Source organism: Xiphophorus maculatus, chromosome 18, assembly GCF_002775205.1.
Source record: "Xiphophorus maculatus strain JP 163 A chromosome 18, X_maculatus-5.0-male, whole genome shotgun sequence".
Taxonomy (NCBI): domain Eukaryota; kingdom Metazoa; phylum Chordata; class Actinopteri; order Cyprinodontiformes; family Poeciliidae; genus Xiphophorus; species Xiphophorus maculatus.
The window spans coordinates 18,517,815-18,533,028 of record NC_036460.1 but is presented as its reverse complement, the minus strand read 5'-3'; the positions used below and the strand labels follow the sequence as shown (position 1 = coordinate 18,533,028).

General features: G+C 35.4%; 1 protein-coding gene across 8 annotated transcripts in view; it reads right to left on the bottom strand.

Annotated features, from left to right (window-relative positions):
- Positions 1–15,214, bottom strand: part of dync2h1 (dynein cytoplasmic 2 heavy chain 1) — a 105,438-nt gene that overhangs the window by 14,243 nt on the left and 75,981 nt on the right. For all 8 annotated transcript variants that reach the window (XM_023351403.1, XM_023351408.1, XM_023351406.1 and 5 more), the window contains 8 exons: positions 14,283–14,352; positions 13,924–14,009; positions 10,809–10,884; positions 9,101–9,327; positions 7,727–7,831; positions 4,454–4,570; positions 2,557–2,664; positions 1,242–1,343 (listed from right to left, as the gene is read on the bottom strand). In XM_023351403.1, the coding sequence (XP_023207171.1) occupies positions 1,242–1,343; positions 2,557–2,664; positions 4,454–4,570; positions 7,727–7,831; positions 9,101–9,327; positions 10,809–10,884; positions 13,924–14,009; positions 14,283–14,352 (891 nt within the window). The remainder of the gene's footprint in view (positions 1–1,241; positions 1,344–2,556; positions 2,665–4,453; positions 4,571–7,726; positions 7,832–9,100; positions 9,328–10,808; positions 10,885–13,923; positions 14,010–14,282; positions 14,353–15,214) is intronic.

Below are 15,214 nucleotides of genomic sequence, written 5' to 3'. Positions count from 1 at the left end.
TCAAGGTCAACTGAAGTATTCATAACAGCTACAGATTTCCATCAATAAAGTGACTTTTTCAGTGACACCACAGACATTATATGAGATATTACTAGAATTTAACTTGCATCAGACCTATGAGACATGGGGTGGCGACAAATAATTTAAAACCTTTAGCCCTGTTTAGAATAGGAGGGATATAGACTTTGAACACAATGGTCTATCTATTCCACTATCGACAAATTCTTAAATTGCTCATATTCTGGGTATGTATCTCAATTAACTATAAAATTTCATATGATGTCAATTTCTTTTCATCTGCTTCCTTTATTTTGAGGTGAACATTGTTATAGCATGTCCCTTTTGTTTACTTTTGGTAGATGTAAACAATTATTTAAAAACTAAAACAATTATTCTGAGTTTTATTGCACACATGCAAAATTATGGCTAATTTATTGGTGGTACAATTTTATCCTAATTCAAAAAAATTGGCCTAATTCTAAGTTATACGGACATAAATCATAGGAAAAACAGTAAAAGGGTAATAGATTGGAATAGGGAAAAATAGAAAGCATAATGAAGTAGCTGTAAACTAGAGAATGATAAAGTAGAAATGTGAGTAAGAGGGTGAGGGGGACTTAATACCTGCTGATCATTACAAAAAAAGAGAGGAGAAATGTAGTGAATAAGGATTTTGGCCCAAGGCTTCTCTTAGGGGATTATAAACACAAAAGAAATGAGATGGGAACTGGGAGTCGGTTCCCTTCCACATCATCTTTTCCCTTTTGTCCTCAATTCAGCCTTAAGATATACACAGATACAGATTGTGTTTGTAAGATATCTACATGTCAGAGCAGTATACTATGTACTGTATGCTACACCATGGCCTTGATTTCTCCACAAAGTGTTTTGCAATAACTCTAAAATAATTGAGGGAAAGGAAGGCATTATGATATACAACAGTGGATAAAGACAAAAATATATAAATATTTAAAAGCAATGTATAAATCTTTCTGTGGAAAACACATTAAATCTCAGTGACTCAAGTAGTTTATTTTTTCAGCAAGTGAAAGGGAACTCCTTCAGGGAAAATGTGAGGCAGCATCTTATTACTTGCCATTTTATAATTCACCAAAAAAAGAAAATCTGTACCTGAATAGACAATTTCTCAGCAAGACTAAACTACTTTTATAGTTGGTGATCTTACTTAATGCCACCTCTGCATATCTCAGTGTGACCCCTTCTGGGAATCTTTTTCTTACCTCTTGATTTAGCAAGGCAGTGGCCAGTTTCTGAACCTCAGGGGTTAACAGTTGGGTTCCTCTGATGACCTTACTCAGTGCAGCGAGAGACTGGTGAATACTCTGTGACAAGAAGTACATTTTAAGTACAGGACATCCTGTCCTTAACACAAACTGTACAGCTGCTCACTAAAAGGTTTACTGTAGTTACCTTGTCCATAATGACTGTATGTGCACAGCATAGCAGACTTCTTTTTTATTTTCACAAATTTTGATTTCTTTTTAAACTTGAATTTGAAAAATGTTTTACATTAGAAACATATACTGAGTCAACTTTTAAAGACACATTAGGTCCTTTTCGTAGCTTCGTACAGAGGGTCTGGGATCTCGCCTATTGAGAAATAACTGCTTCCTGAAGGCAGAGACTCTGTTCATGTTTTAAATGTTACCCAATCACTAGTGTTTGGCTGTGTCTGTGTAATGTGCCAGCTTGATGCTATGAAGCTTACAGAAAACGATGTGCACTGTTAACAACCATTCTCTTCTGCAAAAAAAGAAGTGCTGAGCCGAACGAGACAGCCGTTAGTGTCAATTCAATATTTGGAAGAATGGCCAACGCGGACTGAATGGCTTCATTCACTTCCTTCGCTGCCATTGCTAAAACTACAGGCACACTACAATTCTAAAATGGTGCATAAAGTCAATGACATTGTTCACAACTTCTGCTTCTGTTCGCTGACTGGCCCAGTAGAAATTCTACCAGGGAAATCCAAGTAAATGGAAGAAATCCCAGCATGTTTAAATGAACAGCAATGTCATGGTAGCTTGTCACTTGTGCCCATTTTTAGGCGATGTCTTGACGAGAGCTCTGTAGAATGCCTAAGCTTTAACTATTACTGTTTGTATAACCTAACCAGCTTAAAGTTTTCAAAAACTTTGAACTTTGGAGTTCATGATACTTTCTGTTCACTAATGTTTTCCAGCAAATTATTTGGAGGTTTCAAAGTAAAGTGGGGTGAACACAAATGCAAGTCACACTTGTCATATTTTAATTTAAAAATAATTGAAAACCGTGTATATGAACTGTGTATGTGTAGCTGCAACATGAAAAAAATTTGAAAAGTTCAAGAGTTATGAATGCTTTTGTAAGGCACTGTAAGTGAGGCAAAGTTTGCCAAATCAATAACTGATTTAAAAGCTTATTGTGTCAATGGCATTTATGTTGAATCCCTGTGCTCTTTAATGAAATCCTTTTCACAAACATACACAATACACACAGAAATCAGCAAACACCATTTAAACAGAATGAGAAAATAGTTTTGTCACAGACACACACCTGGACCAGGCGAATGGCATTAAACTGCTCCAGAGCAATGAACGATAGGATTGGTGACTTCTGGCCTTCTGTAGGTGGCTCAACCTTCTGATGGATCAGCGTAGAAGCCTGATAGAAAGCAGATAAAGACACCATCAGCTTTCAGAACTGCATGGTATACATCAAAAACAGAACATTTTTCTGCAGTGCCGTTAGACTAAGAGTATGTGCATTACTAATAAAACACCAGGATTTAAAGGTTTAAAAATAACAATAAAGAAGCTATTAGGTGAGTAAACGAGGTAACAAACTCAGATGTTTAGATTTATTTTAATGGGGGAGTGTTATGTGTTTTCCAGACACACGGTGCCATTTTATAGGACAATCAAGTAACTATGCCAACCTCAGTTGTTATAAAAGTGCTACATATCTCAAATATGACATAAAGTAAATTTGACATCATAATTTAATGATTTGAAAGTGGGCCTTTGTCTCTTTAAAAACTCCTGTTCTTTCTCAAACTCCAGCTTTCTAGAAGTCATTTTTATTGAGAAGTAGCTTGTATAATGAGCTCAGCAGGTGCGCGGTTCCACCAGGTGTTTGCTAATTGCTGCTGACTCGTCTGAAGGAGTAGTCAGAGTCTGACTACTCTAGTCTGGAGTAGGAGCGTAGGAGTTGCGGGGGAGCGATTCTCTGTGAAGCAGAAGCTCGGAAGAGGAGCTGTGCCTCGAAGGTGGGGCTAGTTCCACCCAGGCATTTTGCACAGCTGATGGTTTACATGGAAATTAAAAAAACTTCTCAAACATGCTTGAAAGAATCAAGACAATACTCCAGGTATGTCTTTGATGAGGGAATGACATTATAACATGATGTAAAGTTTAACAATGCCAATTTTACATGATGCTGCCATTTTAATAGAGTGAAACTTTTTATCCGTGCTGTTCTGTACGTTTCTTGTACAAACTCACAGTTAGGAATGTGAGATGCATGAATGTGGATGTTGAAGAGTGAGACAGAACAAAACTACGATAGCCTAACTGCAGCAGTCCCATTGTCTGTTCAAAAATGTAACCTAATAACTGCATGAACATTCTCAGTTTTGTTTAGATTCTCTAGATTCTAGACTTCTCCCTCAACGACAAACATTTTTACAGTGAACAAATAGCTTGTATGCATGAAAGTGCTTGAATGTAATATTTACAAGATACACTTCAGCAGTTCACATACATAATGAACTTAGCAGTGCAAGTCACACTCTGAGGCACATACGCACTGATGGTCAAACACTGTAGGCCAACTCATGACTGATAAGCAGTTAACTGAAAGCATACAGCAGCAGATTCAGAACTAAGTGACACAGCTGTAATGAATGACTCAGACATTCTCTGTTCCTCTCTAGGTAAAAACAACTCTGGTTAAAATGAACTACAAGAGCAATGAGAAGCTGCGAGGTTGAGCAAAGTAAAGGTGCAAGGAGAGAGCAAGCATGTGTGCTTTATAGCACTGGAGTGAATAAAAGAAGCAGAGCAAGAGGACGGGAATATGGAAGCTAAATTATTTAATATAAAGGTACATGTCCGTTTCACTAAAAAAGAAAAAGGTGCCTGTCTCCAAGCAACCACACACAAGAGTGCTGGCTGACTGGGCAACCTAGGATCTATTATACTGTGACTGTCACTGACGACTAATTTACAATTATCTCTTGGCTACTTGCTTTGATATTAGCGCTGCAAAATGCTGGGGAATTCACACATTTTCAATTATTGCATGCTGCACTCTCCAATACAGAGAAATCACAGACATTTTAAAATACTGAAGCAGAATTACAACATTCCTGCCGTTTGCTTTAATAAGAAGACTGAACTAAAACCAATATTAAATTCAGAAAACCAGAAATAATTTAAAAGCATGAACTGACCTGGTTTAGTTTCTTCCATAAGTTGAGAACAGGTGATAGTCCATTTGACCACAGCTCCCGATCAAATTTGGAACCTGTTGCCACTGAGCGGCTGAGCACACGCAATTGTGAAATCACCTACAAAAAACATTAAAAAGTCAAACAAATATGCAAAGAGGGATATTTTCATTCATGTATCTCTAATTAGTGTGTTGCATGTAAAACTGAATTACATGCAACCTTTTGAAACCATTTTTTGGATTTTACTAAAAGACCTGATAAAAGACAATTCCTATTGGAAATGGAGGCCTAGACATAAGTAAACTGGGCATTGGAGACTATCTATCTTGTAGAAATTTTGCAGGACTAGGAAAAACCTTTTTTGTTCCTATTAAGCTGTAGTGTACCAGGATAGCTTCTTAGCTGTCATTTTTTTCAACAGAAAGTATATGCCATAATCTAGCAATTAAGTTGATGAAAACTGACATTACTTTACCTGGCAGCTAAAATACTGAGAATAATTATTAACCAGCGACAGTAAACTAAAGGAAAGCTAACTTTTCATTTACAGCCACTATGACCTGAGCTAGGTCAGTCCCACAAGAATTTGACTTTAATTTTTTAACAGCATGCTCTAAAATTGCAGCATGTGCGTGTGAGTGTGCGAGGTTAGTTGCATAGCCCACAGACAGTGACATCGGTCCTTTGGGGAACAGAGAGAGTATATTAGGGGAAAAGAGAGAATTAAAAAGAGAGTGCATGAAAGTGTTGGTGACAGATGACAGCAGGAGGGGCGACAGTAACATATGTGGAAGACAGGTGAAGAAAGAAATTCAGAAACACACATACACACAAGCAGATCTATGTAAGAACCTTGTAAGTGCTACATGAATTAAACTTGGTTGTTGGTTTCAGTGATCACCAAAGACCGAAGATAATTACAAATAAACAAGGATGTGCAAGAACTAAATTAGTCTATTCTTTTTAGAGATGCAAAAATTCAATTTATGATTAATTGTTGATTAATTGTTTATTAGATTAAAATTAGTTCCATTTCTATTTGCTAGTAACTCTTTCAGTGTTGTAGTGTGGCCACCACCTAGAAGAGGGCGAAGCTAGTTTTCGTTAGGCGGAGTTGATGCAGGGGTAAAGATGGCAGAGGAATCCCAGAACAGGAAAGACAAACTCCACTTTATGTGGATCTGTTTTGAAAAAAAAAACATTTGACAAGTCCCTTATGTTTCAACTTATTAGTGCTCAATCAGTTGTGTGTAGTGCAGCATTAAATTCTCAATTAGAAATTATTGATTTACTATGAAGGCGAGGATGTGATGACACAGCACAGAATAACACAGAAAAAAATCCAACTTGATGAAGAAAGACATGATGAGAATAAGCACGGTTGATTTTGAGGGCTGTCATGAGTTAATGGACTTCATGGAGCAAAGTTATAACATTCCTGGCCACCTTTTTAGAGGGATACTGAATTGAAAGCATGACTAACAGCACAAACACAGATTGTAGACTGCCCTGAGATTACATCACACTTTTTGTCCTTTTCTTTGACACGTGATGACAAGTAAAGTCTGTGGTTCTTACTGTATGAATGTTTCTCTGTTCATGGGAGAATAGATGTTTCAAATATTTTATTCTTTTAATCTTTGATTTTTCTATTCAGCATCCCAGATTCCTGTTTTGTTATATCTTATTAATATGTCTAAATTCAATAATATATGAAAAAAAATATTTTCTGTTTATACAGCCAGTATGTGGTACAGCTGACACACACACACACACACACACACCAAAAAAAAAAATCTGTTTCCTGTTATGTGAAGAAGGTTTACCCTCTTGCTACAAGAGAAAACTCTGTTTTCTTTTTTTAGATCAATGATGTGGATCAACAAGATCAATCAATTTCAGTTCAACTCATTAATTAATAACTTGCATTAGTAAATCCTTTTCTGTCTTGTCAGTCCTTGTTAATTTATTGTTCATATTTCCCTGAAAAGATTTATGAGACTGTTTTGTGTTTAAAAACAGTAAACAGAACCATTCACTAAGGAATAAGGTAATATTTAAGTCTTAACTAAATCTTCTGATCTTCAAAACAAAGTTCTTCATTTATGAAGCCAGATAATTCTTTGCCTGAATATTGTAGTGAAAAATGCAATGATTCAGATTTTTAACAAGTCAATAAAAAACAGAACATAAACATGTAAACATGCTATTATTAGTCTAGAACTTAAGGAAAATGTATGAATGAAAACATTGCCAGCTTGATCAACACATACATTGTTTATCAATGCAGTTGTATCTGGAAATCAAACTTATATAATAAATGTATATAAGAAAGCTAATTTTGCATTATATTAGCTTTATTAGAGTTAACCTAACTTAGACCACCATGTTGAGAGTAAACTGGAGAAACTCTGGTGGGACAAAATATTTGTTGGTGGAAAAAAAAAAATAACTGGACAAGAGACTGGACTGTAGTGAGTGTATCAGTGTAACACTGATGAAATGCAGTGTTATTTTACTGCACTTTGAAGCTGCCAAGATTTCAAGCATGTACTTGGCATTGATTTTATTAACTTTAATGATCTACTGGACTGGAACTTGGGAGAAAGTCTAAATATAAAACTTGGATCAGTATCAGGTAACAAAAAAAACAAACTGATTGGGACATCCTTGATACATCACAGTGAAAAATAGTAGGTGTAATTTTATATATGCCTACCCTGCTTGTAATTTTTTAGGGCTAGACATATGAATGACAGTGAGTTTACCCTGATCAAGGAGACATACTACTCAGTTCATCAGAGACTTGCTACACACCTTCCGGTTTCCATTTTTGTGGAGAAGAGTTCATGATGCAACAGAATATATTTGCCCCGAGGGCACCTCAAAGGTATGCAAAAACAACTCAAAGATCAAAGTTGACCATGAAAAGTTGACTTTTACATACTTTCCTTTTTGGGCCCTAGACCTCAGCCCCCCTGAACTTCTATGAGGAAACCTTAGAGGCAAGAAAACCAAGCACTTCTGACATCAAAAGAAGCTTATTGAAACACTGTCAAGTAATGCTGTAATAGAAAATCAAATTTCAGGAAAAGCCTCTTAACTTGTGGTTAGATTATGGATCCCTGTGTGTAAAGATCCATCTACTTTATTTTTTATTGAAAACTATAAAGATCTACACCATTATGTCTGTCTTCAGGAAAGGTGTGGTGCTGATTGGGATGTGTGAGAGAATGAAGAAGGAGGGAGCTGTATGGTGGTGTCTGAGTGAACCTGGGAGCTGATGATTCTCTGTGAGGATCGCTCTATGTTGGCAGGTAGACCGAAGAATGCAGGTCTGTCATCCTCTGGGAGATTCTCCACCACACTACGGTAATCCTGAGAGGACACCATACACATCATTTCACACACATAGCCATAGTATCAAAAGAGAAAGAAAAAACCTGCTGAGTTCCTATTATTATAAGTCACTTTCTTTAGATTTAGCTTAACTTATGCTAAATCTTGTAGACTGCTGCTCAATTTGTTTTAATTATTTTATAATAAAGCATTACAATTGCATTTTAAGTAATACGTTTGAGAAATAAAATTACTTAAGTTTGTGATGTGGCTTAGAAAAGCTAACAATATTGCTAGCTGATATAGTACAGTAATATTCTGTATTACTTTTTAACAAAAAATAACACACTGTCCATAAAAAATATCAATAATTTTTTAAATATAAATAAAAAATAAATGTCAAAACTTGGGAGTAGCTAAAAGGCTAATCTGTTAGCCTCTGTTAATGTCACCTAAGGAAGCGGTCAACTAATCAGAGTTCCTATGGCTGTGTTCACTAGTATTTTTCTTTTTAAAAAAATCTTATTAAAAGGTTTTTAACAAAATATTCCGTAGTATTAGCAACAAATTTTGCGTGACTGCAGACTAATACATAAACTATGTGCGCATGAATTTGTGAAATGTTTTGGAAAAGAATAAAAAAGAAGTGATTCCTGCAGAGGGCAAAGACAGACAGGAAAATACATGTTTTATTATTTTTAGAGTTGCTATAATCCTTTCATATATAGCATGATTATAAATCTGAGCTGTAGTCATCAAAGAAAAAGTCAAGCAGATTAGTTTAAAAAGCTTAAGAGTCTATATTGGAACATGTCAAATGGTGCTTGTACTTCAAAATATCTACAACAGCCATCTGATCACTTTAAACCTCAGTGACCACTACCCAAATTGACCAGAACAAAGAGGAATTAGAAGATAGGAACTGTACTTTTATAAGGAAGCTTTATTAAAAACTGCATGTTTGCAAAATCTTTCAGTGGGAATTAATGCTTTATTCCATTATCACGGTACAGTTGTTGGTGAAAGGAAATGCTTTACTAAACAGCATATTTAACCTGAAATTTGTCTAACACTAGGTAACAATATTAAACGACTACCAAAGGGTTCCAATATTAGGTCAGAACAATCATTCAGTTTACATTTGTTTTTTTTGCTTGCTTGGGAAGCAGTTTTAAAATTGAACTGCCCTATCACAAAAATCATACCATGCTGCAATAATTGTATTCAGTCACACACTCCAAGTACTAAACTACCTATTACTGCAGTGTTAAATTTGTTTGTACCATTTGTGTCATCTTAGCAACTTACCATGATGGAGCAGGAGTTTGGGAGGCTGATTTGAGATGGAAAAATGCGTCCCCCTCCTTTACTCCTCCTTTGTCCACCAGAATGGGTGGATGAAAGGAGTCTTGCAGAGAAGAACTGCTCGAGGTAAGAGCGCAAGATGTGGAGATCAGAGGGGTTGTCTATTCGTCCACCATAGATGGCGCTCTCCAACAGGCCATGGACAAACTCCCATTGGAAAATTTTACCACCTTTGACATAAAGAATATAAACAGAAAAATGTAAGCTATAAAAATGTGGAGTGAGTTCACTCAAATGGAAAACAACCCTGTCTGGGTTGCATTGTTCCCAAACAATTTGTTCAAAAGAACATTTTGGGGGAATAAAGTGAACAGAGCCACTTCATTTGTTGGAACAGCGAACACTGTGATTTGCTCATTGATTGTATTACACAGTGAATGAGGACTGTAAGATTTAGAAAGGTGTTCAAATGGCTAAAATCACACTAAGAAAAGCCAAGAGTACTGCTTGGTTGTAGTTCAGCTAAAAAAAGGTCTTAAAGGTCAGATGAGCTCCAACTTTAAAACAGATATCCATTAAATCTCTTTCAGATAAAAGCCCAAAGACCCGAGATCATACAGTGAAACTGCAAGATTCACTTTTAACCCAATGAGGACACATCCCATTGTAAAGAGGATTATTCAGTTCACAGTTTTGGTTCAAGCATCTGTTAAAAAGATGAAGTTTAAACCTATCCAAACCTCTCACCCACTAAGCAGACTGAGCTCAGTAGTGAATTATAAAGAAAAGATGAAAACATTATGTATTTGAAAGTTGCACTTTAACACTAAGAACATATATTAAATGACTATATGTCTGCCTGTGACGTCACATTCAATGAGGATACACATGACTCAAGGAAATATAGTATGTATATTTTCAACCTTGTAGCTATTTGTTGGAGACATTTTCTGATTTCTGAGACAGCTTGACTTAAGCTAAGACTGCCTTATTCCTGTGGTATATTAAGCCAGTGTTTTATTCCTGAATTTAAAGAAGTATTATATAAAAAAGCTTGTCACATTTTAACAGAAATTATTAAGATATGTCAGTAAGTGTGGTGCCAATGTTTTAAAAACAATTATTTTATTAACGTGGTATTATTTTCCACACTAAATACATTTTGCTTTTAGGATATCCTATTTTTATTTTTAGATTTTAACAGAAATGCCAATAATTATTGATTGCAATACATCTTGTTAGACTGTTTAGCTTCAATACATAGGGCAACCAAGGAGCAGTTCTGATGAAGCACTGGGAAGAATCTCTTAATGATAATACAATTTATAAAATGAAAGATGTTGCTTTCCACAGCACAATTCTATATGTGGGGAAGAAGTGGCTCAGTGGGAAGAATACTGTTCTCTCTTAATGCTAAGTTGCCTACATAACTGAGTATAAGTGTATGAATATATGTTTCTGATTACAAATCTGTACATTCGAAATGAGTGTAAAATCACTTTGAATAAAGGTATGGCTAAAAAAAAATCCTTTATAAATTCTGTCCATTTACCATAAATAGTGCCACAGAGGTAAGCTGATTCATATTTGCTATTCAAGAGTGATATTTTCAACAAATACTCATCTATGAGGAGTCTCCACATTTTCCAGTTATTAATTTTCTGCAGATGCAGAGAATTACCTACAACTGTCCAGTTTGCAATGATCCTACCTTCAAAGAGCCTGTCGATGATCTCAAAACCAGCACGGAGGTCAGAGAGGGAAAACTCATAGAATTTTGTCCATCCCTGAAAATAAAACACATTTCACAGGAACTTAAAGCTGAAAAGATAAAAGATAAATTGTGGTTTGTTAATTTGCAACCGGATGCTCATAAATGTAGTGCTATTATGTTTCACTGCCTCTAATTTGTGAGACATTTATTTCGTTTTAAAAAACAAACTCTCAACACAAAGTTGCAAAAAGCAGCTAAAGTTAAATATGTGTTAAATATAAGAACATCTGGAAACACTTTTTACTTGGATCCAAACATCAATTAGCCGAGTGTGTGGAACATCAAGTACTATCACGTCTATCACATTTGAGTATAATTTATGATTCACCCCTGAAATACATCTTGTTTTACTAACAAGACAAAGAAGAGTCGTATAAAAGAACAACTTCTGCTCATCTGTGAGCTTCTAGATCCCATGCACATTGTATATTTTGAACTTTGACTCAAGTAAAGCCAGTAGTCCATGTTTTAGTATTGGACTGGGACTACTTTTTGCACAAACTTCAGCTGACATAAGAACAAGAACATACTACACTATGTTCTGGAGCATTGAGAAGTAAAGGTGAGTTTTAGGGTTGAACAGTCAAAGACCAATCTGAACCAACTCAGATTATCACGCATAAGAACATGCTTAGACAAAAAAGCAATTACCTAGTGCTGATCATTTCAGAAAATCAACAGAGATGTTAAAATGTAATGGAGTGTGAGGGCTGTCTTAGGTTGCATTTATGTGTTTAATGCACTTCACAGCAATTCAGTCAGCAGATGTAATCTGTTTACTGATGCTGTAGTTGGAAAAGGCATTGGAGCAAAACTTTGAGAGTATTTTTAATAACTATGAATGATGAAGTGTACACTGTTTTACAGTAATTTTGAGCTTCAGTTTACATTCATTCATAGTGATGGGACTGGTCTGTATCACATTTGATAAACGTGCTCACAGATGAATGTCAGCATTAATTCTGTTTATATATCACTGACTGCTTATTGCTTGCTTTGACTGGTAAAGATATAGATACCTCTATGAAGGTATCTACATCAAGAAACATATCTCCACTTTTTACACCTTTTTTTGTTTCTGTGAAACTTTCGGTTGATATGAAGTGTTTTCTGCACAACTGTATGAAAAGAAGTAATATAGAACAAAGGATGAAAAGCAGACAGGGAATTAAATAAATAAAAGTGTAAGTGAGTTTGAATAATTAGAGGGTTATTCTGGAATAGGATGATAGGAACTGAGAGACATTACAGGCGAATGTAACAAGAACATGAAAAAACAAAGTTTAATAAAATGACAAATATCAAAATAAGATTAAATGTGGATAATAATGAAGGCTTTATGCAAATTGTAGAACACAATTATTACTTCACACAATAATATATAAGAATAAATGCTGAAAATTTGATAGACTAATAAGGGTTAGTTTAAAAAGTAAACTCACTGTGGTATGAAGGGGGTCATAAGAGTCATTATGTAATAGTCATTTTGTAATTACACCACAATAATAATGTCTTTCTGTCTCTCTCTCTCTAAATCTTTTTTATTTTGTAATTCACCCTCAGATTTATCAACAATATATATATATGTCTGTGTGTGTGTGGGGGGGGGGAGTGTAGGCGTGTGCATGCAGGCATATGTAGGGGTGTGTATGTATATATACAGTATATATGTATATATAGGTAGAAAGGTCAACAGTCATTTCTTAGAAAACATAAAAATGATATAATATCTATGTGAAGGGAGAGTGTTGGAGGTTCTGGTTTGTGCTTCTTAAATAACTGTACTTTTCAGTTTTTGTCACAAAATGTCACTATCGATGATACTTGCTCAACGACCATAACTTGCCATCAACTGACTGCATTTCTAAAGTCTGTACCTTCTGAATATCCCTCGACAGTGTCTGACATTATGGAAGTTGGGGAACCAACATTTCCATTGTCTGACAACTCAGGGACCAAAAGCATTAATTCAGTTGTATTGATCCATTAGTCTACCCGCAGCATGAACGAGAAGTATCAGGTCAACAGGCTGCTCTAAATTCTTAAGGTGGGCGCAGTTTTAAATTGTGTGGTGTGCAGTCTGGCCAGCAGACAGCCTTTCTATAAAGGCTTATACATTCATGCACAAGGCAAAACACAGAGAAACATTCCCCAAAGCCTGAGGCCCAGCACAACGTTAAATACGATTACAGAAGTCAGTGAGGAAAACAAAACTGACCTCTGGGGAAACAGTTTTTTCTTTAACTATTTATCGTAAGTGCTTGTGGAGTGGACAATATGTGTAAATGAACTAGTTATAAATTCAGACAGGTGTTTGCATATAAAGATGTGCACAATGATTATGAACACTATAGTTATGCATCTAGTTAAAACTAAAATGAAATGACAAAACTGAAACCAGACAGGGAGGCTGCCAAGAATTGAAAGAAAAAAACATTTTTTTTTACAAAGAAATTACCCTTTAGTACTGCATTAAATATTTCCCGGTAGAAGAATATGTTATATAAAACCAAACTAGAACTTTCAGCCACAATTTTAAACAAATTGTTGGACATTAAATCAGACATCAACAGCATCAACATCACTGTGATACCAAGTTTATATAAAAATTAACAAAAGAAATGACTTTGCTGAAAGAAAATTATGGTTTTGGCATGAAGAGGGATACTGCAAAGAGACATTCTCACAATCTAGTCAATTTAGCAAATGGGTAAAGATTGCCATTTAGGATTTGGCATGCTGATAGACATCTACCAAAGAAGACTTAATTCCTAAATTAAATCTAAATGTGGGATTAGTAAGATATTTGCAAAGGGTGTGGACACATATGCAACTAGGTTAATAAATCTTTTTAATTTTTATTTTGTAATTCACCCTTAGATTTATTTTTCAGATGGAATGCACATACTAAAAACCACAATAAACTAAAATAAAATCATTTTAAATGATTCATCGCAGTCTCAATTTGTTATGTCAGAAATACCTGGCATTTTAACAAAAGAGTAAAGATCTTTTCTATCCAATACATACTTGCTGGGTTTGTGTGTTCTACCTGGGGAATGTAGTTCCGTCTCTCTTGACAGACAGCATGGAACCAAGCCAGACAGAATAGAGATTGGGCTCTGGCCAGATTGCCTCCTACACATACAAAGTCATCAGCATCTCACAGTCAAAACAAATCCAATGCCCAGTCATATGTACCCTAATTTTAACAATCATGTTGTTATATTGTTGCAGAGTGTATTGTACAACAAAAGGGCAGGCACTGTTCTGCGGTTACATAACAACAAAACATAAGAAGGGACACAAAGAGCATGGCTTTGACTAGCTGAATAACTGTTTAGTACTATTTAGTCTTTGCTTTGTAATATTTGAGAAGTGAAGTAAAGAGAGTGAAGGACGGGAGACAACCTTTACTGATCTGCTCAGGAGTCCAGGACTCATATGTTCTCAGCAGATTCTTTTTCAACCCTGGGGGAGCCTGCAGATGTCAAAAAAGCAATTAAATAACATAGTTACTGATAGAAAGGACATTTTTCTTTACCTCATAGTAAATACAATTCAGAGTTTCTATACAAATCAAATATTGGGGTTAGGATATGATATGACATAAAATAATTGAACATATTTTTTTTTCTGAGTTGGTAAATGTAAGGAAAAGGCAAAACATAAACTCAGAGGAAGACACATCCTCTGAACAAGGTCACTAAATAAGATACCACAAGGGCTTAAAAACATTTCTACAGTCAACAGATACCCCACTGTTATAGTAATCTGTTACCAACTGTCAATTTTATTGAGATGAGAAAATAATACAAACATCAAGTAAAGCAATAAACATGCAAGGTTGTCACTGTTGGATGCCTCATTGTATTTACCACAGGGAGACCTGGAATGCAGAATCATTTTGGTGCTGCTTAAAACTAGGAGTTTTTGTTATTTGGCAGTTTATATTAACTGGACATTAGAATGGGCTCTTTAAATATTTGAGATATCTGCCAACAGTATGTTCAATTTATAACAAAAATAAGGAGTACACAATGACATTTGTTCATGTATTATCAGCCTTGTTGAGCATTTGGTAGCCCCATCTGGAGGTTTTGATAATACACACAAACACTAATGCATCTACTAAATTTGCTAAGATTTGCTGGATATGTGTTGTTAACCCAATAGGTTAATTGAGCCTCATCAGGGTGACTTCACATCTTGAAAAGCAACCTAATACCACAAAGTCTGCAAATTTTGCCATGTCAATTAGCAGAATTTACAGTATTGATTTTAAGTTTTAAATGATAAGGCTGAAAGCTGCCTTGCAGCCAAGAAACAATGTGTCTAATACA